At 40.8% G+C, this 23,759-nt stretch overlaps 3 protein-coding genes and 1 pseudogene across 3 annotated transcripts in view; 3 read left to right on the forward strand and 1 right to left on the reverse strand.

Annotated features, from left to right (window-relative positions):
• Nucleotides 1-3,449: 3,449 nt before the first annotated feature.
• On the reverse strand, nt 3,450-4,273 carry LOC146612883 (uncharacterized; annotated as a pseudogene).
• Nucleotides 4,274-6,872: 2,599 nt separating this feature from the next.
• On the forward strand, nt 6,873-8,720 carry LOC146612884 (tripartite motif-containing protein 16-like). The gene has a single exon (XM_085378351.1). The coding sequence runs from the start codon at nt 6,994-6,996 to the stop codon at nt 8,674-8,676; it is 1,683 nt and encodes a 560-aa protein (XP_085234477.1). The 5' UTR covers nt 6,873-6,993; the 3' UTR covers nt 8,677-8,720.
• Nucleotides 8,721-10,172: 1,452 nt separating this feature from the next.
• On the forward strand, nt 10,173-19,283 carry LOC146612885 (uncharacterized). The gene is made up of 3 exons (XM_085378414.1): nt 10,173-10,429; nt 11,460-11,721; nt 18,189-19,283. Exons 2-3 carry the CDS (start codon nt 11,472-11,474, stop codon nt 19,115-19,117), a joined length of 1,179 nt encoding a protein of 392 aa, XP_085234540.1. The 5' UTR covers nt 10,173-10,429; nt 11,460-11,471; the 3' UTR covers nt 19,118-19,283.
• Nucleotides 11,760-23,759, forward strand: part of LOC146612886 (tripartite motif-containing protein 16-like) — a 65,320-nt gene continuing 53,320 nt past the window's right edge. Inside the window, exon 1 of the mRNA XM_085378364.1 lies at nt 11,760-12,886. The gene's annotated coding sequence lies outside the window, so the exon portion shown is untranslated. The remainder of the gene's footprint in view (nt 12,887-23,759) is intronic.

Genomic DNA, 23,759 nt, shown 5'->3' on the forward strand with positions numbered 1-23,759 from the left:
ACACAGCAGGGGTATGTAAAACCGTAATGGTCTTACCTAAAAATTAATATGACTTTAATTCATTCAATGAAGATATTTTGGAAACACATCAGAGTTCTTCAAGGCCAGTGTTTAAATAAACTCAGCTGATTGTTAGTCGAGGTTTTCTGAGAGCTTCGCTGCTTTTTATCCCCATATTTTAATCCTACTTTTAAATTTCCCCTTCTGTCTGATGTTTGTCTTATCATTTACATAAACATCTTTCCAACAGTAATTGGTGGACAAACTGTGATTGGTGCATAGAAATTTACTAACGTGTTAGAAGTGAGTGCATGAAATCTTATTTTAACAGTTTCCAGGTCTGGGTAAATGATATGATGATATTTCGGATGATATTTTGATTAAACTCTGTTGTAGAGTTGGAAATGGACAGCTGTAGACACCACTGCCGAGTAGTCATTCTTGTTATACTTCTATATTTATCTAAGACAAGTAATTTTGTCCATTTGTCACCTCAGCTTTCCCACAACAGCATGAATGTGAGGAGGAACTGGTTTTTGGGGACCAGGAGAGAAACTTCAGCCTCGACCAGGAGGATCCGGAGCTTCCACACATAAAAGAGGAAGAGGAGGAACCTTGCACCAGTCAGGACGTAGATCAGCTTGTAGTGAAGCAGGAGACTGAAGGCATTATTATCTTCATGGTGGCTCCTACTTATGAGGAAAGTGAGCCAGAGCTGGACAGTGAACATCTCCTTTCTTCCAGCTCTCCTGAACCAGAGAGCAGAGATCAGCAAGACAACTTTCCTGTGTCAGAGAGTCAGCGTAAAACTGACACAAGTAAAAAGTTTGTGAAATGTGAGATTTGTGGAAAAACCTTTGAGTACAGATCCAAACTAACGAGACATATGAGGGTTCACACAGGTGAGAAGCCACATTCTTGCAGCACCTGCGGAAAAAGATTCAGCCTGATGATAAACTTGAAAACTCACATGAGAATCCACACAGGTGAAAAGCTTCATTCAGAGGATACAGTTACAAAGACACATGAGGATTCACACTAGTTAAAAGTGGGAGAACTGTCAGATGAAGCAGTCCACTGAGAAGCCAGATCAGAGCAGATCAGATGACCTCCTTCCTTAAAAAACTCTGTATTGTTTATTGTATGTAGGGGTGGGAGATATAGCCTCAAAATAATATTTCAAGAAACTTACATTTAAAAAAAATAATGTACATTTTATCAGCTCGGCAGGCAGCAGCATTTATATGTGTAAGTAAATGATGGATTTTCCATCTTTCTCTTCCAGTGAGCTGCTGTCACTGATGACAGCTTAGCTAATTCAAAGTGTGAAAATGTGGCCACCTCAAGGTGCTTGATATTGTAAGGTAAAGACCCAACAATAATACAATGAAAACAGAGAAAACCCAAACAGTCATATGACCCCCTATTAGCAAGCGTTTTGGCGACAGTGGGAAGGAAAAACTCCTTTTTAACAGGAAGAAACCTCCAGCAGAACCAGGCTCAGGGAGGGACCCCCATCTGCAACAAGGAAAGTTTTAAGTCTAATCTTAAAAGCTGAAGGCTCTGCCTCCCATTCTACCTTTAAATACTCTATGAACAACATTATAGTGCAATGTTAGTGACACGGCATACATGAAATATGAGCACATAAGTATCCTCAGGGGTGTTTTTCCTGGAAGTTTTAAGAAAAGTGTATTACAAGTGCTTACACTCTAGCTTAATATCCAAAATAACCTTGTAATGCGGAGCCTGCACAATTCTGTCATATAAGGAAAAGAAATTCTACCTGGTTTGTTTCATCTTGGGTCGAGCTTTTTAACCTCCTGCTTTTCCACCGTGTAGCACATCAGTAATTTCCATCCACTGACTGCTCTTGCTGTTATATGAAATGTAACTCGCGAGTGCTCCAGTGATGCATGGTTGAATCATTTGTTTACCTTTGGGTCGCACATCACTGCTGCTAGTATCTCCTGCTCACGTGCCTTCACAGCCCGGTTGTACTCAAGTGTGTTTTTGCTTAAAGTGTTGTAACAGGTTTGCTTTTTTCACTTTCAGTGGGAAAAGTTTTCTTGCATATTTTGCGAACATTCAGCTACCAAACTGTGACTGGAGCCCGACATATGGCTCTGGCTGTGAGACATGACTGGGGTTGACTCATTGGGGTGAATGCAAACACATGATGTTCCTCTAAACACACTTTTTTGTAAACATTTATACCAGTATTATTGCAGATCATATGATATGTCACAGCCCTAATTCTGTTTGTTGCATATTCCATTAAAACCTGTAATGAAGATGAAACACGTATTTACATTCATTTGATGTGATATTTGTATCGTGTTGAGCTGTGGAGGTGACAAAAAAGTTGCTGAGATGTTTTATTTTTTTGTTTAGTGGAGAGGTTTTACTCCACAGAGTCAAAGCTGGAAAGAAACACACATGAGACCAAACATTTTGTGATTTAATCTTGATTTTCATGAAGACTGAATTTCAGCATGTGCTCATCCTGTTGATTCGTATGTTGGTGTTGGTTATGTGTCTTAAAAGTGAAATAAAGATTTCTTTAAAACTTCTTGTGGCTATTTTTTTAAGGCACAATCTTTACAACATGAAACAACGTCTGTGAAGCACATTTTGTACAGTGGGCAGGGAGACTTGCCCATCACTGTGGTGGTGGGGTGGATGAGATTTGCCTGCGGTCACTTAAGGCTCTGTATGTTGTGGGTCTGTCCTGGTTGTCCTGCTCAAACATTGTATGGAAGTTGAGGTCAGTGCCTTCAGACCGGCCAACTATGGTGGTAATCATGGTCCCCTGTTTTATGAAGGGAGTGTAGAGGGTATGTTTGCACTTCAGGCCTCCCTAGGAAGGTCTATATCTGTAGTCACTTTCACTGTTTTCTTATTGCTGTTTCAAATTGTTGTTTCTGTTTGTAGCCTTTTTATTGAAGGATTTTGGTTTATATTATTAATATGTGCATTTGTTGTTATTAATAATATTTGCTTCACTCTCCATTTGATGTGTTTTTGGTATGTTTTACTTTTAATTGTTCTACACTCAACAAAAATATAAACGCAACACCTTTGTTCCTGCTCCGATTTGACATGGGATGGACATAAAGACCTAAAATTCATTCCAGATACACAATATAACCATCCCTCCCAAACATTGTTCACAAATCAGTCTAAATGTGTGATAGTGAGCACTTCTGCTTTGCTGAGATAATCCATCCCACCTCACAGGTGTGCCACATCAAGATGCTGATCTGACATCATGAGTAGTGCACAGGTGTACCTCAGACTGCCCACAACAAAAGGCCACCCTGGAATGTGCAGTTTTATCTCACAGCAAAATGCCACAAATGCCACATGCATTGAGGGAGCGTGCAATTGGCATGCTGACAGCAGGAATGTCAACCAGATCTGTTGCCCGTGCATTGAATGTTCATCCCTCAACCATAAGCCGTCTCCACAGGCGTTTCAGAGAATATGGCAGCACATCCAACCGGCCTCACAACCGCAGACCACGTGTAACCACACCAGCCCAGGACCTCCACATCCAGCAGGTTCACCTCCAAGATCGTCTGAGACCAGCCACTCAGACAGCTGCTGGAACAATTGGTGTGCATAACCAAACAATTTCTGCACAAACTGTCAGAAACCGTCTCAGGGAGGCTCAACTGCATGCTCGCCGTCCTCATCGGGGTCTTGACCTGACTCCAGCTCGTCGCCGCAACAGACTTGTGTGGGCAAATGCTCACATTCGATGGCGTCTGGCACGTTGGAGAGGTGTTCTCTTCACGGATGAATCTCGGTTCACATTGTTCAGGGCAGATGGCAGACAGCGTGTGTGGCGTCGTGTGGGTGAGCGCTTTGCTGATGTCAATGTTGTGGATCGAGTGGCCCATGGTGGTGGTGGGGTTATGGTATGGGCAGGCATCTGTTATGGACGAAGAACACGGGTGCATTTCATTGATGGCATTCTGAATGCACAGAGATACCGTGATGAGATCCTGAGGCCCATTGTTGTGCCATACATCCATGAACATCACCTCATGTTCCAGCAAGATAATGCACGGCCCCATGTTGCAAGGATCTGTACACAGTTCTTGGAAGCTGAGAATGTCCCAGTTCTTGCATGGCCAGCATACTCACCGGACATGTCACCCATTGAGCATGTTCTGGATGTGCTTGACCGGCGTATACGACAGCGTGTACCAGTTCCCACTAATATCCAACAACCTCGCACAGCCATTGAAGTGGAGTGGACCAACATTCCACAGGCCACAATTGACAATCTGATAGACTCCATGCGAAGACGATGTGTTGCACTGCATGAGGCAAATGGTGGTCACACCAGATACTGACCGGTTCTGAGTCCCCAGACCCCCAATAAAGCAAAAAACTGCACATTCCAGGGTGGCCTTTTGTTGTGGGCAGTCTGAGGTACACCTGTGCGCTACTCATGATGTCAGATCAGCATCTTGATGTGGCACACCTGTGAGGTGGGATGGATTATCTCAGCAAAGCAGAAGTGCTCACTATCACACATTTAGACTGATTTGTGAACAATGTTTGGGAGGGATGGTAATATTGTGTATCTGGAGTGACTTTTAGGTCTTTATGTCCATCCCATGTCAAATTGGAGCAGAAACAAAGGTGTTGCGTTTATATTTTTGTTGAGTGTATGATTATGTTTATGTGGGGTTTATAATTATATTTAAGTTCTGGGTTTTTTTTATGAATAAAAGTGACTTAACTTGTCAGAGATATGGGACTTTGGGCATTTCCCCTTCTGTCTTATTCTCAGTGTCTTGTCTCCATGTTTATTTACCTCTGTGTTGCTATCTTTGTGTCTCTGTCTCTTTCTCTTCCCCTGTTCAGTGGGATTTAAGACTTCCAACAAATAATTTCAAAGGGTCAATTAAATTTTAATAAAACCATTTTACTCAACACTGCACTCGAATTTTAGCATTTTTTTTTTTTACTCAATCATAAAAAGATTCATCTTAAAAGATGTTTTAGAGACATTTTTATTACTTTTTTCTCTTTCTTTCTTTCTTTCTTTCTTTCTTTCTTTCTTTCTTTCTTTCTTTCTTTCTTTCCTTGTTGTTTTTTAGCCATCAGAATTATTGTCTGAAGGCCAAAAAAGATGCCCAACTAACTTAATTTACCAAATGGACCATCACGGCCTTGCCATATTGGTCTATTTGATCAACCTTTGTTATTATTTATTTATTTTAATTTATTTTCAGCTGTTACAGATAGGACAGACATGACTGGGGGATAGGAAGGAAGGAAGAAAGAAAGAAAGAAAGAAAGAAAGAAAGAAAGAAAGAAAGAAAGAAAGAAAGAAAGAAAGAAAGAAAAGGGGAAGAGGGACAGTGAGAAAGGGCACTTAAAAAATATCTCCCAGGTCACCTGTTGAGAGAAGAAAATAAGAGAAAACAAGCAAAAAAGAGAGCAACATAATAACACAACACCATTGCAATAATCTAGCTAAGTGTAAATAACAGTAAATATTAAATACTGAATGTGATTGTGCAGCACGCAAGATTGACATCGCACAATGTGGTTTGAGGTAGCAGCCAAGAAAGGTGTAGCTTGTGTGTGTGAACACCTGTGTGGATGAGCGCTCTTCTATTCAAAAGGCTTCTCCATGTAACGATCTGCTAGAAGGTGTGGGGAGCCACAGCCCCGTCCCCCAGGGCATGAAGCAGGCATGGAGGAGATCCAGGCCCCAGACATCCAGAGGCCCCCAGAGTGCGAGCGCCCAAAGAGGACCACCGGAGGGGCAACCGTGCCACCTTCCTGGGAAGAGCTGAGGAGAACCCCAGATGAGGGGTCACCCAACAGCCACAGAGCAGAAGCCAGAGGGGGCGGCAGTGACGTACACGCGGGCTCTGCCGGCAGCCAGCTGTGCCAGAGTGAATCGAGCCCCCGCAAGGGGCACGACCGAGCCACAGGCACCAGGCCCCACAGAGCAGCCGTACCAGCAGTGAGCTGGTACAAACCTGAGCGCCCAGCCTTGGACACCAAGTATGCACCGATGTCTGAGTTCATCAACCAGGGAGTGTGGTGAGGGGAAATAGGCCTCCATACCTTGGAGGGCCTGAGATGTTCCAAGGGGGTGGAGTCTATAAGACTAGGCACACACAGACCTAAACATGCATTCCCACCCTCATGCACACATATACAAATACTCGGCGCTCATCCAACCTGGATACAGATACAAATGGACACTGTACATGTACTGTACAGCACGGCCCCTCCTGAGAACCCTCAATGTCTACATGCATTTAAAACTGAGAGGTGGGCACCGGCGCCAGAGGTGAGGTTGAATACAAAGACTGTCCTCTGGACACCGTATAACATGCCCGATCCCAAGGCCCTATATGTATGTGTTATGAGAGTGTGAGTAATGTGGATGTCTAGGTTGTGGAATAAAATCAGTCTGCTGATAAAACAGTGAGCACAGTGAGAAGATCTTCACTGAGCTGATCCATCTCATCTCATAAAATTGAGGCACAGGTGACCAGGAGGGGACAGAGGGGGAACGACCTTTTATTGCTTTTTTCTACAACAATTTCTTAGTTCAGCTGCAGTATTTGATATCCTGTAATGACTAAAATGATAATTTAAACAAATTTACATAAAAAAGATTGTCTTTTAAATGTTAAGTTTATTTAACAACTTTAAAGGCTGAGCAGTGCTATTTTTAAATGAAAAACTCACAGGCTCACATGTTCCAGGATTGAATTAGTGTCTGATAACCCTCCCTCTTCCTGCTCTCTAACTCAGCACCTCCTCTCTGTCCACATGTTCCCTTGTTCCCTCCCCTTCTGATCTGCAGTTTGAAGATGGGTGCAACCAACATGTGGTGACGTATAAGAGCTGACAGATCCCATTCGCTACAGAAACCTATGTTGTTTAGATCAGAGCAGTTTCAGTTCTGAGGAAGTGAAACTCACACAGTCACTGACACTGTTGGGTGAAATGGCACAGAAAAGTGTTCAGCTGGACCGAGAAACCTTCTCTTGTTCGATCTGTTTGGATCTACTGAAGAATCCAGTGACTATTCCCTGTGGACACAGCTACTGCATGAAGTGTATTGAAAGCTTCTGGGATGAAGAGGAAAAGAAGAAAATCTACAGCTGCCCTCAGTGCAGACAGACTTTCACAGCGAGGCCTGTCCTGGTGAAAAACACCATGTTAGCAGTTTTAGTGGAGGAGCTGAAGAAGACTGGACTCCAAGCTGCTCCTGCTGATCACTGCTATGCTGGACCTGAAGATGTGGCCTGTGATGTCTGCACTGGAAGAAAAATGAAAGCCTTCAAGTCCTGTTTAGTCTGTCTGGCATCTTACTGTGAGAAACACCTTCAGACTCATTATGATTCACCTACATTCAAGAAACACAAGCTGGTGGAGCCCTCCAAGAAGCTCCAGGAGAACATCTGCTCTCGTCATGATGAGGTGATGAAGATGTTCTGCCGTACTGATCAGCAGAGTATCTGTTATCTCTGCCCTGTGGATGAACATAAAGGCCACGACACAGTCTCAGCTGCAGCAGAAAGGACTGAGAGGCAGAGAGAGCTGGAGGTGAGTCGACAAAACATCCAGCAGAGAATCCAGGACAGAGAGAAAGATGTGAAGCTGCTTCAACAGGAGGTGGAGGCCATCAATCAGTCTGCTGATCAAACAGTGGAGCACAGTGAGAAGATCTTCACTGAGCTGATCCATCTCATCCAGAAAAGAAGCTCTGATGTGAAGCAGCAGATCAGATCCCAGCAGGAAACTGAAGTGAGTCGAGTCAAAGAGCTTCAGGAGAAGCTGGAGCAGGAGATCACTGAGCTGAAGAGGAAAGATGCTGAGCTGAAGCAGCTCTCACACACAGAGGATCACATCCAGTTTCTACACAACTACCCCTCACTGTCAGCACTCAGTGAGTCTACAGACTCATCCAGCATCAATATCCGTCCTCTGAGCTACTTTGAGGATGTGACAGCAGCTGTGTCAGAGGTCAGAGATAAACTACAGGACATTCTGAGAGAGGAACGGACAAACATCTCACTGACAGTCACTGAAGTGGATGTTTTACTGTCACAACCAGAGCCAAAGACCAGAGCTGGATTCTTAAAATATTCATGTGAAATCACACTGGATCCAAACACAGCAAACAAACAGCTGTTATTATCAGAGGGGAACAGAAAAGCAACATTTATGAAACAAAAACAGTCTTATTCTGATCATCCAGACAGATTCACTGGATATGAGCAGGTCCTGAGTAGAGAGAGTCTGACTGAACGTTGTTACTGGGAGGTGGAGTGGAGAGGGGAAGGAGTTTATGTAGCAGTCGCATACAAGAATATCAGCAGAGAAGGATGGGGTGATGAATGTTGGTTTGGATATAATGACAAATCTTGGTCATTAGATTGTAACAACAACAGTTTTACATTTTGGTACAACAACATCCACACTCCTGTCTCAGGTCCTCGTTCCTCCAGAGTAGGAGTGTACCTGGATCACAGAGCAGGTATTTTGTCCTTCTACAGCGTCTCTGAAACCATGACTCTCCTCCACAGAGTCCAGACCACATTCACTCAGCCGCTCTATGCTGGACTGTTGGTTTACCGTAATTATGGTTATGGAACCACTGCTGAGTTGATTAAAGTGAAATAGACTGAAGTCTTTCATATTGTTGTAAGTTTAAATCTGTATTTTAGTTCCCTTTTAGTTTCTCTCCATCATTATTGTGGTATTTATGTGCTGCACATAAATCAGATGTCAGTCAAACATTATGGGCAGTACCTCGACATCTTCAACATGTTGTCTTGATGTTTTTACGTTTTATAGGTGGAGCTCTTTCCTGTGTCTGTTCAGCCATGGAGACTATCAATGCTTATGGATATTTTTATTTGAAAAATTTCTCCACATGACAACATAAACTTCTCTATCTTCTAAATGTTTACTGAATATTTTTCTTAGGTATTTGTATGTTGTTGTTTCTCTTCACTGATCTTAACAGAGAAGTCTACAGACCTTCCTTTATCACACAGATTTTATTCTCATTTGTACATTTATAAAGAAAACAATTAATTACAGAGCAATAAGAAATTTTAAGAAAGTGCACTATATCATAATTTATAGTAAAGTGTATTAAAGCATCGTTAGTTAGTCACTTATTTAGTTTGGAGCTGTATCATCTGACACTGTAGAAACATTTCCTCCAGCTTCAGCACAGAATGTTAAAAACAGAACTATTAATGAGAACAAACAGTAGGAACACAGTATCAGCAAACATCATGGCTTAAAATGGAGAGTAAAAATCTAAAAAGAAATAAACAAATTAGTAAAAAGGATTTCCTGTTGACATGTTATTGGTCCTATCTTGTCTGCAGCACCTCCAGGATGCTTCTTATATGTTTCTGGTTATTTTTGCACCAATTTTAGTTTTTGTCAGTAGGAAGTTCAAGTTCAACTCAGTGTGTTTGTTTGTTTTTTTCAAACTGATGCCTGACCTTGAACACCAAACATCTGTCAATAAAGCAATGATATAAAATGCTTATATTAGTACTGAAAAACTGCATATCCACTTTACAAATATAAATAATGATATAAATCCACAGCTGAACTGGAGGAGCAGCTGATCTAGTTCACTCATGTGTTTCTGGACTAAGAGTTGGAGCAAATACCTTATGATTCAGTGATGTTTGTTTTTGTTAAATATTTTGTAGATCCAAGAGTGAGTTTGACTCATGATGATGATGTTCCGAATTAAACAAAGTTGGTCACAAATTCTTCAAAGCTGTTTATTAAGAATATATTCACTTGGACTCATGAGACAGGCTTGTGATCCAAGGGAGCCATCAACTGGACAATTACTGACATGACAACAAAAAAGCTAAGTACAGAGGGGGGAACAGAGGTGAAAATACTTGCTTTAAAGGATTGTAATGTTTCCTTTTAAAATAAGTCTCTAAGGTCAGACAAAGGGACAGAAACTCATAGCTTTCTACCAGCCCAATGACAAAACTATAAGTTGTTTTTTAACATCTACTTTTTCATCTATTTGGCAGTCACAGTGAAAAGTATAAACATTGGCACGCTTTGTCTTGTGATTCTGCTGTTCGTAAAAAATGACCATGCGCAAAGTACCAGACTTTAAGGCTTTGACTTGATGCCAATGGCCTGAGGAGGACAGTATTACCCTTGGACATGTGTAGTCTGCCGTCTACTCAATAGAAGAAGAAGAAGCGCGGAAATGGCACAACTGTCTTCAGTTTCTGGGAGAGTTTAACAATGAGAGACTGATGATGCAGAAGAAATCTCCGTGGTTAAAAACATTAAAAACAGTCGTCCAGGATGATGAGATCCGCCACTGGCTCAGACTGCTGTATATCAGCCGGAGACCCGAGATGAAGTCACGCAGCAGGTATGTAAAACTGTGATGTTCTCAATGAACTAACACAGGAACGATCTGAGCTCAGTCTGTAAGCTAACAGGCTAAAATCAGAGAGCAGCTAATCAAACAAGTGCGTCCGTTTTTTTTAAAGGTAAACTTTTAACAATAGACTTTCATGAGACACATCAAAACCAAACAGGGAGGGAAAGCTTCGGTTTTCTGCACTGTGCCACAGTTCGCTGTCTGCTTCGGTTCACGACGCCTCACTCCGGGGCTACAGACAGTTCTCTGCCGCCTGTGGTGCTCCTCACCTCCGTCTGCACCCACAGACTTCCCGAGGTGGAGGCAGGCCGGCAGGGACTTTGAGAGATGGGCTTTACTTTTAAAAATAGCCCTTAATCAGGGTCTAACTCACTAAAAGATGGCCACATGTCTCTCTCCAACTTAATCTCTTTCTTTTAAGTAATTGTTTTTCATTGAAATGAAATTAATTGTTCAATAAAATGATTACATTTATAATTGAATTAAAGTTAAATGAATCAAGGTGATTTTGACTTTGCTAGTTAACAGGAAGAGAAACAAACTTACACAGGATAAAATGAAATTTGGAGCCAGCAGAAAAAGTCAGATCACAGACAAACAGAAACATTCCTCTTTGGCTAAAATAAAATGCAGATTATTGCTCATCTGCAGTTTTAATCATGGTGAATAATTTATGATTCAGCCAAGTAAGATTCTTCTGTGTGGAGGTTTTTCCCCTGTCAAAAGGCATTGACCATTACCTTCATCTAAACATGGAATTTAAGTCATGTAGTTGCCGTTGTTTGTTTTTAAAGAGGTCATAATATTTTTGTGATGGTAGAAATTTATCTTCAAAGTAATAGTTATAAAGTGAATTAATAAGACTTTCCAACAAAGAGAGGGAGTCACATGGTGCTTCTGAAACATTTGTACAAACCTCTCTCACATATGTGAGCAACATGCTCACAGTGTACAGCCCTGCTGACTGAGGCTGCACCTTTACCTGTCTAATCTTTTTCTTTTTACTTTGTTCCTCAAGTCCCACATCAACATGAAGTGTAAGGAGGAGGAAGATCTGGCTGGCCAGCAGGTCTGGAAGCAGGAGAGGAACTTCAATCTGGACCAGGAGGACACAGATCCCCCACAGATCAAAGAGGAACAGGAGGAACTCTGCATCAGTCAAGAGGGAGAACAGCTTGTAGTGAAACACGAGGATGAAGGCATCGTCGTCTGGAGCGGGGAAGAGCGGCTCAGACAGCTGCATAACATCTGGAAACCTGAGAAAGATTTACAGACCAGCGGTAAAACTGTAATCGCTTTTCTGAAGTGTTAACATTAATATTAAACCTACAGTTTGTATCAGTCAGATCTATTTAAGGGAGATTGGTTATGGCGTCCACCTGAGTGGCAGTGAGACTTCGAGCTCCGACCTCAACGTCCTTTGCCTACGCCCAACAGCGGTTAAAATCCAATCTTTTAGCGGCTGCCTCACCGACTTAAGCTTCTGTTCTGATCTAAACAACCAAGATGCCGACCAAACATAGGTCCAAGCCTAAAACAGCCGGAAAGGATGGATCAGACGATGACCCTAACAACGAACCTGAAACCGAGAAAATGGAAGGCGCTAGTGCTAGTGCTCAACAGACCGAGGCGAGTGTTTTGGCCGCAATTCAGTCGTTGAAAGTACATTTCACTGCTCAACTGCAAGAAGTTAAAATATCAAACCAAGAAATAAAAGAGGCGATTGGAGTGTTTTCGGAGAGGCTCACCTCCGCAGAAACTCGCATCAGTAAAGTTGAAGACGACGTCTCTTCCCTCGTAAGTAAAGAGACTTCCCTTCATAAGAAAATTCAGGAACTACAGTTAAAGGTGGACGACCTCGAAAATAGAAGCCGGAGATCTAATCTGAGACTCGTCGGATTGACTGAGAATACTGAACAAGGAGAAATTACAATATTCTTGCAAACTTTCTTAATTGATGTTTTGGGACGAGACGCGCTCCCATCCCCACCTATCATTGAACGAGCACACAGACTACAAGGGCGAAATACTCCAAATGGCCCACCCCGTGTGATCATCATGTAATTTTTGAATTATCAAGACAAGATGAGGGTGATGAGAGCGGCACGTCTGAAGGGAAAAATAACGCACAACGGACATCACATTATGTTTTTTCCTGATCTGTCAACGGAAGTCCAGAAACAACGGAAACAATACAACCAGGTAAAACAACAACTCCGTGAAATGCATATAAACTTCGGACTGATCTTTCCAGCAAAAATGAGGATTCTCCACCATGACAACAGGCTCCTCTTCCACACACCAGCGGAGGTGGAAGATTTCATGCGAAAAGTCCGGCAACCAAACGAGGGATAAACTTCACGCCCACTCAGAAACGCTACATCAAATATATGCAACTCTGATGAACAACTCCAAACCGGACATATAACGGCTGCTGGTGTACAGGTATGATATAGATGGCCTTAGGTATGCTATGTCTAAATCTTTTCATTCAGTTACATTTGTATGGCCACTTCTTTAGTTAATACGGTCGGACCTAAGTTTGTAACTTCAATCATGAGGACGCTCTATCAGCTCCTTCACACGGATCTGATGCATAACCAATCCGCTATGACTTTGGGGGGGAAGGTTTTGAGATCTACACCGATGGAAGATCTCTGGGTTGTTTTTTTTTTTTTTTCTTTTGTTTTCTGGTTTATAAGAGATTGTTTTTAAAGTGCAGTGCTCTTGAAATAACAACTTGTGAGTCTCGACAGGAGAGACGAGATGTAGTCAAACCCAGATTACTAAAGGTACAAACTGTATGAGTAGTTATTCAAATATTGATCTAATTTCCTGGAATGTAAGAGGCCTTAGAAAATATATTAAACTGAAAAGAGTAATGGATAGAATAAAACAATATCACCCAAAGATAGTCTTCATTCAAGAAACACACTTACTCGTGAATGAAACTGACCGGATAAGGAGGAGATGGCCAGGTCAGGTTTTCTTTAGCCACTTCTCAACACATGCTAGAGGAGTGGCAACACTCATTCATAAATCAGTACCCATGTGTATTAAAAAAAACCATATTGGACCCCGCAGGGAGATTCATTATTCTACAATGCTCCGTGCTGAATCAAGATTTAATATTAGTTAATGTATATGGCCCCAATATTGACGACTCCAACTTTTATAATAATCTATTTCTCTCTATTACAGACCTTCACGGTGAGATAATTGTTGGGGGGGACTTTAATTGTACCCTAGAGCCCAGGCTTGATAGATCATCAGGCTTAGACTCTTCCCATCCAAAATCTAGACAAGTCATACAACACTTTATGTTTGAATTGAATCTTAAAGATATATGGAGATTAAAAAATCCAACAGGGAGAGAATATTCTTGCTACTCAGCCAGTCATAATAGCCGCAGTCGCATAGATTATTTTCTTATCTCAAACTTTCTTATCTCCAGAATTAACAGCTGCTCATATAAAAGTGTGCTTATATCTGACCACTCAATAACCACGCTTAACTTCTCAGTCACAGCAGCTTTTAGACGTAACCCTATTTGGCGTTTAAGACCACACTGGCTGCACAATCAAAAATATTTGGAATATGTAGGCAAAAATATTGATGACTATTTCTACTTCAACAAATCCGAAACTACAGCCTCAGTAAGATGGGAAGCTTTTAAGGTCTTTATTCGTGGACAGATGATAGGCTACACCAAAAACAAAGCAAATAAAAACTATACTGAGATGTTGGACCTCGAAGGTCAAATAAAAGAAGTGGAACTTGAGATAAACCTGAATGACTCTAAAGAAAACCAACAAAAACTTTTAAGATTAAGAGCAAAATACGATAAATTAACTACTGAGAAAGCCTCAGCCGGACTATTTAGACTGAGACAGACCTACTATGACCAAGGGGAAAAGGCAGGAAAACTTTTGGCATGGCGTATAAAAACGCTACTGAACGAACAAACAATAAATGAAACTAGAACTGCAGACGAAAATATCACAGATCCTCATAGAATAAGTGAACTCTTTGAACACTACTATTCACAACTATATACTTCAACAGGAGATACGACTCGAGAATCACTAGAATCCTTCTTTGACTCAATAAGTACCCCTTTACTTTCTGAAGAAGCCCGATGCGAATTAGACTCTCAGTTATCGATGAATGAACTCTCCAATGCAATCGATAAATTAAAAATGGGAAAAACTCCCGGCCCAGATGGAATTCCACTAGACCTTTTCAAAATATTTAAAGATAAATTAATATTCCCTCTGTACGACATGCTGGTGGAAAGCTATGATTCAAAAGAGCTTCCCCCCTCCTTGCGAAATGCACTTATAACGGTATTCCCTAAGCCTGGGAAACCGCCTACAAAATGTGAATCTTATAGACCAATTTCACTAATAAACTCTGATGCCAAGATAATAAGCAAAGTACTGGCAAACAGACTTGAACGGTACCTTCATCTTCTTGTTGATAATGACCAAAATGGGTTTGTAAAAGGCCGACAAACGCAGCATGGGATTCGCAGAGTACTGAATGTACTTTACACAAACTCAGAACAACTAGACATGGCTCTGCTTTCCTTAGACGCAGAAAAAGCTTTCGATAGGGTCGAACATAATTATCTCTATAAGGTACTATCTCAATTCGGCTTTGGCAATTACTTCATGACCTGGGTTAAAATATTATATAATAAACCTATAGCCTCAGTTAGAACCAACAATATTATATCTAGACCATTCTATCTAGGTAGAGGTACACGTCAAGGCTGTCCCCTCTCACCTCTTCTTTTCGTCCTAGCAATAGAACCACTGGCTATTGCGATAAGGAACAACCAAAACATCTCTGGCATTAGAACAAATAATATTGAGTCTAAAATTGGATTATTTGCAGATGATATTATTTTAATGCTGTCTAAATTAAAGAGTTCAATTCCTCAGCTACTTAAAACAATTAACTTCTTTGGCAATATCTCCGGTTATAAAATTAATGAATCCAAATCGGCCATCCTCTTTTTTAATCATTCTGAAAGAACTAAACCACCTATTCAAACAACGTTTCAAATTGCCAGAGACAGTCTCACTTATCTAGGTATAAAAATCACTCCAAAAATTAACGATTTGGTAAACGCAAATTATTCTCCTACTATCAACTCTGTTGTTGGCTTAATCAATAGATGGTCTATGCTACCAATCTCGATGATTGGACGTGTAAATATTCTCAAAATGAACATCCTTCCAAAATTTCTATATCTCTTCCGAGTCATTCCTCTCAACCCTCCAGATGACTTCTTCACAAAGACAAAAACAATATTCAGTAAATTCATTTGGAATAACAGACGAGCTAGACTGCGTCTTTCGCTACTATATCTTCCGTATGACAGAGGAGGTCTCTGTGTTCCAAACCTCAAATGGTACTACTGGGCTGCCCAACTCTCTGCGGCCTCATGCTGGTTCTCAACAACTACCCTACCCTGGGTAAATTTAGAAAGGTCAAGTACTACCCCCTTACCACTCAGCACTTATCTGTACTCTGCAAAATATAAAGATCTGATGAAAGATACATCAAACCTCTTTGTTAAAAATACTATTCGTGTGCGGTTCGAGGCACTCGAGTTTAAAAATGAAATGCCAGCACTATCCCAATTCTCACCTATCTGGGGCAATAAGGCCTTTAAACCCGGTTGGAAAGATTTGGGCTTTAAAATATGGGCCGACAGAGGCCTGTGCAAAGTTGCAGATCTATTTGACAAGGACACCTTAATATGTTTCAATGGCTTGACTCAGAAATTTGACATTCCAACCAAACATTTCTTTAAATTTCTTCAAATCAGAAGCTTCATTTCAAAAACTCAAAAATCTCTAACACCGCCCACCCTAAACTCATTAGAGGATATAGCAATAAACCATCAGCTGAAGAAGGGTTTAATTTCTCGCTTCTACAATAACCTTAGAGACGGCTCTCAAATATCCTCAGAAAAAGAAAGACGCGCATGGTGTCAAGACTTAGAGTGTAGTATAACTACAGAGGAATGGCAAAAAGCTTGCTTGAAAGCTCAAACACAATCTATAAACACTCAATTTAAACTAATCCAGTACAAATGGTTAATGAGAACATATATTACCCCAACATTATTAAATAAATTTGACCCCAAAACTCCGGACATATGTGTTAAATGTGGGGAAAAGGGCACACTGATGCACTGCCTATGGGAATGCTCAGAAATTCAAAAGTTTTGGAAGGAAGTTTTAGAAATAATTGCACATATTACAAGTGTCAAATTGGATCCATGTCCTAAATTATGCATCCTAGGAATTTTCCCCGCTGAAATCCAGCTGAGCAAAGCTAACCAAAAAACCACAACCTTCTGCCTGCTACAGGCGAAATACAGTATAGCCAAATCATGGAGATCCACTAGTAGACCACACGTGAGAATTTGGTTATCGACATTGTCAAAAACCCTTGCTCTGGAGAAACTTACGTCTATGATAAAGGGTAAACATGCTTCCTTCAAAAAAATGTGGGGAAATTTTTTGTTATTTTTGGAAGGTGAGGAAATGATCGATAATGTACAGAAATGATTCTATCTATTTAACCTGTATGGAGAAGTAACGTCACAGCTGCTAAAGAAAACCTGGGGAACCTGCGATTGCTGGTCTGCTAAATAGAAGGACAGGAGAAGGGACGTGAAATTAAATGGATTGGAAACGGAAGAGGACGCAGCTTATCATGGCAACCACTAATCTGGATGCCTCTCTAACTAACATGATATCCTTGGATTAAACTTCAGCCCGAAACCCTGGAATGTTATACTTGCTTGATTTTTTTTCTCTCTGGAGCACTATCTGTAAACCTTTACTTCAGGGTCTTTTTTTTTTTTCTTTTTTTTTTTTTTCTTTTGTTGTTGGGGGGTTATTTTGGGTTGCATATATTTTTCTGAAATAATATATGAATGATTTTCATGGGAGAGTATATATAATATATCTCTGTGTCCTCCTAACATTAATCATTTACGATGTACATAAATCATTATTATATACTCAGTTTTTTGTTTTTTTTTGGTTGATGGAAAAGTAATAAAGAATAAAATTTTTAAAAAAGTCAGATCTATTTAATGTGTATTCGTGAAAACATGACAGGGAGTTTTAAATGGACTGGTTCTTATATAGCACTTTTCTACTCAATCTTGAGCACTCAAAGCGCTTTACAAAACTTGTGCATTCACCCACTCACTCCCATTCGCACAAGCACATTTTTCTTAGTGCTTTCTACCAACATTCAGACACACATTCCACAGATCAAAGAGCAACTTGAGGCAACTTGGAGTTAGTATCTTGCCCAAGGATATTTGAAATGCAGACTAGGTGAAGCCGGGAATCGAACCGATCAGTAGATGATCTGCTCTACCGCCTGAGCTACAGCCACCCCCAATAGTGAAGATTATTTTGAAAAATATCAAGATGTAGATCAGTTTCGAGATCAACTCCAAAATAGATCATCAGTCAGTCAGTAATAAGTGAGTTCTTTTTTGTTTGAAAGGTTTTTTTTACTCTTAATGTTGCTGAAAAATGTCAGAACTCAAGTTCTCATTTGCATCAGAGTGCACAAATAACTTCATTTTTACACACTTTTAATTTCACCTGCAAATGTGAGCAACATGCCCTCATTACAGACTTTAACTAAAACTTTATCTTCTCAGAAGTGTTTTTCTATAATTACATTTTTTTTATTGTTCGTTTAGACCTCCACCAGCAAACTGCCTGTAAGGAGGAGGAGTTTGTCGCCAATCAGCAGGAGAGGAACTCAAGTCTGGACCAGGAGGACCCAGATCCTCCACAGATTAAAGAGGAACAGGAGGAACTCTGCACCAGTCAGGAGCTGGAGGAGATTGTACTGAAGCAGGAGATCAATAGTTTTATGGTGACTTCTAGTTTTGAGGAAAGTGACCTCAGTGAATCAGAACCAAACGATGACCAGCTCCTTGCTCTTAACTTTCCTGAACCAGAGCTTGAGGAACAGGAAGAAAACCAGCATGTGGACTCGGGATCAACTAGAAATGCGGAGCTGAAGAAAAGGAGACGTCACAAAAACCGAACAGATAAGTCTCGGAGTGAAACTGATACAAGTAAAAAATCTGTAAGCTGTGACACTTGTGGAAAAACTTTTCAGTGTAAATCCAACCTGACGAGACACATGAGAGTTCACACAAGTGAGAAGCCACATTCTTGTAGCACCTGTGGGAAAAGATTCATTTGGAAATCAGGATTGGAAACTCACGTAAGGATCCACACAGGCGAGAAGCCATATTTTTGCATCACCTGTGGGAAAAGATTTAATAAGAAATCCGGATTTGAAAGTCACGTGAGAATCCACACAGGCGAGAAGCCGTATTTCTGTAGCACATGTGGGAAAAGATTTGGTAAGAAATCAGGACTAGAAACTCATTTGAGAATCCACACCGGTGAGAAAGCGTATTCTTGCAACGTCTGTAGGAAAGAGTTTAGAGACTTGTCGACTATGAAAAGTCACAGAAGGATCCACACAGGTGAGAAACCATATATTTGTAGCTCCTGTGGGGAAAGATTCAGTTGGAAATCAGGACTGAATTTTCATCTAAGGATCCACCTGAGTGACAAACCAAATCACTGCAGCACCCGAGGTAGAAAATGACCTCATGCTCCAAGTCACGGTACATTTCCTGTCCACAGCAGTGAAGGGCACTCTATGTTGTTTGTTCCAGCCCTGACTTTATGTTTCTCTAAGTTTGATATTTTTTTTATTGGTCTTTAAAGGTGACACAAATATTTATTGAACATGGATGCTCTTTTAATATTTACCACAGAAACTTGTATTTCTTCTTCAGTATAGAAGAAAACAAACATGAAAATGAGTTTCATCACTTGTTCCTTGTAACAACCATGATGTGATTCCTTTTTATCAGCCAATAAATAAGTTTTGATACACAGGACTAAAGATTTAAAAAAGTTCAAGACAAGTATACAATTTTTATTTAAATATGTTTTCTTTGTGATTTATGTTAATGAAGGTTATACTTCAGTATGGCTTTGACCTGGTTGTCCTGGTTCTTCTTAGCAACATGTTGCAAGATTTGATTAAATTTTTTGTGACTAATTTTGTGTATTGTGTAATCCCTGCTAAATAAAAGCAGTTAAATGTGCTATATTGGCTCATGATAAGTGTTTATATCATTTTGCCTAAATGCAAGTAAACTCAATGTTTGCCAACTCTGTGTGTGCAGTTTGCTTCATAAGTACAGTAACAGAACTTGAACTACATGGAGCCTATTTTGATTACATCATTACAGATGTAGATATTATTCATAGTTCATATTTCACAGTGTGCTGCAATCTTCTCCACAGACCTGCATTGCTCTCTGTTCAGACCCGTCATCTTCAAGATGTCCACTAGATGTCGTCAGAGTTCCCCCACTTTCCTCATCTATTGTGTTGCCATTACGTGATCCTGCTTAAAACCTACAGTCCTTTACATATGGGTTCATTCAGGGTCATGTTTAGTGGGCAGGTTTAGTGCGATGAAGGAAACTCGTTTTCTTTAACTTTACCTCTCAGTAAGTAACTGGAGTAACAGACTCACTGATTCCTCCCCACCTGCTGGACATGAACCAGCTGACTGACACTTGTTTTCATTTTCTCATTCATAAAGTTGCTACCAGTTCAATTCATTTATATTTATATATAGTGCCAAAAAACAACAGTTGCCTCAAGGTGCTTTATATTGTAAGGTAAAGAATGTAAAAACCTCCACAATTGAACAAGCTGAAAAGAGCAAATGCTTGGCAGCAGTGGCAGAAACAGGCTTTCTGTCGTAATCACTGTAAAACACTAATCACTGGTCAGTCATTTGTTCTACAAATTCTACATTTGGATTTCTGATTATTATTTCTGGCTGATTTTCATTAGATCGACCTGAGTAGGGCAGCGACAGATGTGTGCGGTCCAGAAGTAGAAGAAGAAGAAAGAGGAGAGCAGAAATGATGACATTCTAGGCTCGCTTTTCACCTTTGATGTACTCTTAGCAGGAAGACTTTGGTTTGGTGATGTGTTAGAGATAATTTAGTGGTTGAAGCTACTGTGGACTGACCAGATCTGCCATCAGCTCAGAGTGCTGGATATCACCGCAAACCTGAGACAAAGTCATACAGAACAGGTGTGTAAAACTGTGATGGTGTCAGTGAAATAACACTGACTCATGCAGGACTCTGATAAAACCTCAGCTTGTGGGCTAACAGACTAAAATCAAAGAATGCTTTGATTTTAGTTTGTTAATTTGATTTTAGTCTGAAAAAAGGACAAGTGACGGACAAGGTAAGCGACTCATGTTGTAACTGACGTCAGACGCCGGAGATTGTTGGCGGAAAATTAAAGCAAATGGTAGTTTAGATTTGAACAAATTCATTTAAGCTTCAGTAGGGGAGACCGGGGATAGTTGTAACATTTTTGACATTTCTGTCTGTAAATTGGAGCTCTTTTAAGGTAGTGGATTCAAAATGTAATGCAAAGTATTTACATGTCTCTGCTATTAAATAGTGCAGCTATTTTCTCTGCAGCACAATTACTCATTGCATGGTATGGTCTCAAACACGAAGAGTGAAATGTTACAATTAACCCCCTAGTCTGGGTTAGTTGTAACATATCCTGGGGTGAAATGTAACACAATGAAATAAGGGTACTAACAAAACATTAACATGTAATCTTTGTTTATTCAACACATGAATGCACTTAGAGCCATTTATGTAATTATGTGTGTGTGTGACAGAATGCAGAAATCCAGCTTTTGAACATATTCCAACCCCCCAAAAAAGACAAATTATGGAATTTTCTGCAACTGAATATTTCATTAATTTTGGTTGGTCTTCCTTGAGTTTGGCCTCATTGGCTCAGTGGGCATTATAACCGACAACTCTTGCACCAATTTTGAACATAACAATGAAGCTGAAAAAATGTAGTTGTTCACCAGCATCGCAATTCCATTACTTTTTATCATGGCTTACCTTGGTGTGGTTTGCAAAGTGCTTCAGAAAGATGAGGAAATCTGTTTCTTGCACCCATCCTGATTTATTTCCACTACCAGTACTTCCTACTGGTCCATCTCTGACACAGTGGTCTGCATAATGTATGTGTGGGAACACAAACAGTGGAGGAATTGTGTTGCCAATGGCATTAACCGCATATACAAAAGCGACCAGTGAACCTCTCTCTGCTGATGTCGTTGCCCCAACTTGTTTAATATAAGTTAAAGTAAAAGTGTGGTAAGTTGTAACATCTGCATTATTGTTACAACTAACCCAGACTGTTGCTGTTACAACTGACCCAGACTGTTGCTGTTACAACTGACCCAGACTCCTATAGCCATGAACTAGCTAACATTACAGCCAACGGCTAAAACATTAGCACTAAAGACCTACACAGAATATATCCCCATAGACATACAAATAACATAATTTAAGTTTGATGAGTTTAACTGCAAAGCAGATAATGCTATTAGAAATTGAAATAAAGTAGAAAAACTTACTTTTTTTGATGTTAAATTGTCTGTGTTTGACAAAATGTGCTGATTTTTCACATGTGATAGCAGAACTGAATTGGGCATGCACAGGATGAGTCACATCATTTGAAACTTAGCCTTGATTGGAGAAATTGGAAGTGTTACAACTGACCCACGTTACAACTATCCCCGGTCTCCCCCTATTACCAAATACACTTATCAATTGTCTTATAACTAACAATATTTGTCTAAATAATCTCCAACACCCTGGAGAACAACGGGGAGAGTTTAGAGACTCTCCAAGATTATATTGATCAGTGCTTTCAGGATCTCGTGATGAAGAAGGCCCAGTGTGCAGCTTCCCCGGCCAAAGCTGAGACGCCGTCGTCGAAAAGACAACGCCCGGCAGATTCCCCCGGCTCAACATCGCCAGCCGGCAAAGATATTGCCGACATACTGGAGTCAATCGACAAGCGATTGTCCAGTTTCGACGCAAGGCTGTCCTTGGTGGAGATTCTTCACCGAGAATTTAAATGCTTGCGAGAATCCCTGGAGTACAGCCAGCAGCAGGTGGAAACGCTTGCTGCTGAAAATGCCACGCTAAGGGAGTCGGTGAAATGTCTCACAGAAAATGTTACCCAGCTCAATAGAGAAAATAAAAAAATAAAAGAAACAGTTATTGATCTACAAGCTCGTAGCATGCGTGATAATCTGGTATTTTCTGGTATTCCAGAAGCCGCTGGAGAGGACGCGGAGACCACGGTAAAAAGCTTCATCAAAATCCACCTGAAGCTGCCGGAGGACACTGTGAAGAACATCGTCTTCGATCGGGTACATCGCCTCGGCCCCATTCGGGCTACGGCCGGGAGACCACGTCCTATCGTGGCCAAATTCGGCCACTTCAAACAAAAACAACAGGTGAAAAGCCGCGGCAGGGAATTAAAAGGAACGGACTTCAGCGTGAACGACCAGTTCCCCAAAGAGATCTTGGAACGACGCAGGGTCCTCTTCCCAATCCGACGCGGCTTCATCCAGAAGGGCTCCCGCGCTGTCATCGCTGTGGACCGGCTGTACGTGGACGGACAGCTCCACCGCGACCCCAACATCACTCCGTGGCTGTATTAACCTCACACCAGATAAGAATCAGCTACACCATTTCCCTATCCACTCACACTAACTTGCATTAACATCTGTTTAACTTCCTAGTATCAAATCGCATCTTAAAGTGTGATTTCATAGCAGAATTAACACCGTCACTCTCCGTCAGTGATTTAATTGGAATGTTTACGTTTTGTTTGTTTTTTTTCTTCTCGTTTTTTTTCTCTCTCTCTTTTCCCCCTCTTGCTTTTATGCTGCTCACCCCTGTCCTTGGTTTCTTTCTTTATTCCTTTCACTGCCTCGATCACCTGCTTCGACACTCATCCACAAACAACACCCTTTATTTCGACACATACACACCATGCGCTCAACGGCAGCACATTTACTTCAGTCAGACAGCGCACACAGTTGTTTAGGATACACACACTTAAGCCAAGCCTACTCATATTAGTAACTATGCAAACACATAGTCAGACTCAGGGAGCATCTCGCCACACATTTTTTCTCTCTCTCCTTCTTTTTATTTATGAACAAGTGACGTATTCTCTCCACCTGTCTAAGCGACGCACACAGCATACATCCCTATACACAAACATCTATGGGTACACTGAGGTTCATTACATGGAATATAAATGGAGCTGGCTCCAGAGAAAAGAGGTTAAAAATATTTAACCAACTCAAAAAACTA

This window comes from Diplotaxodon limnothrissa, linkage group LG18 (genome assembly GCF_057381915.1).
Source record: "Diplotaxodon limnothrissa isolate DT_005_m linkage group LG18, D_limnothrissa_male_GT1.1, whole genome shotgun sequence".
NCBI lineage: Eukaryota > Metazoa > Chordata > Actinopteri > Cichliformes > Cichlidae > Diplotaxodon > Diplotaxodon limnothrissa.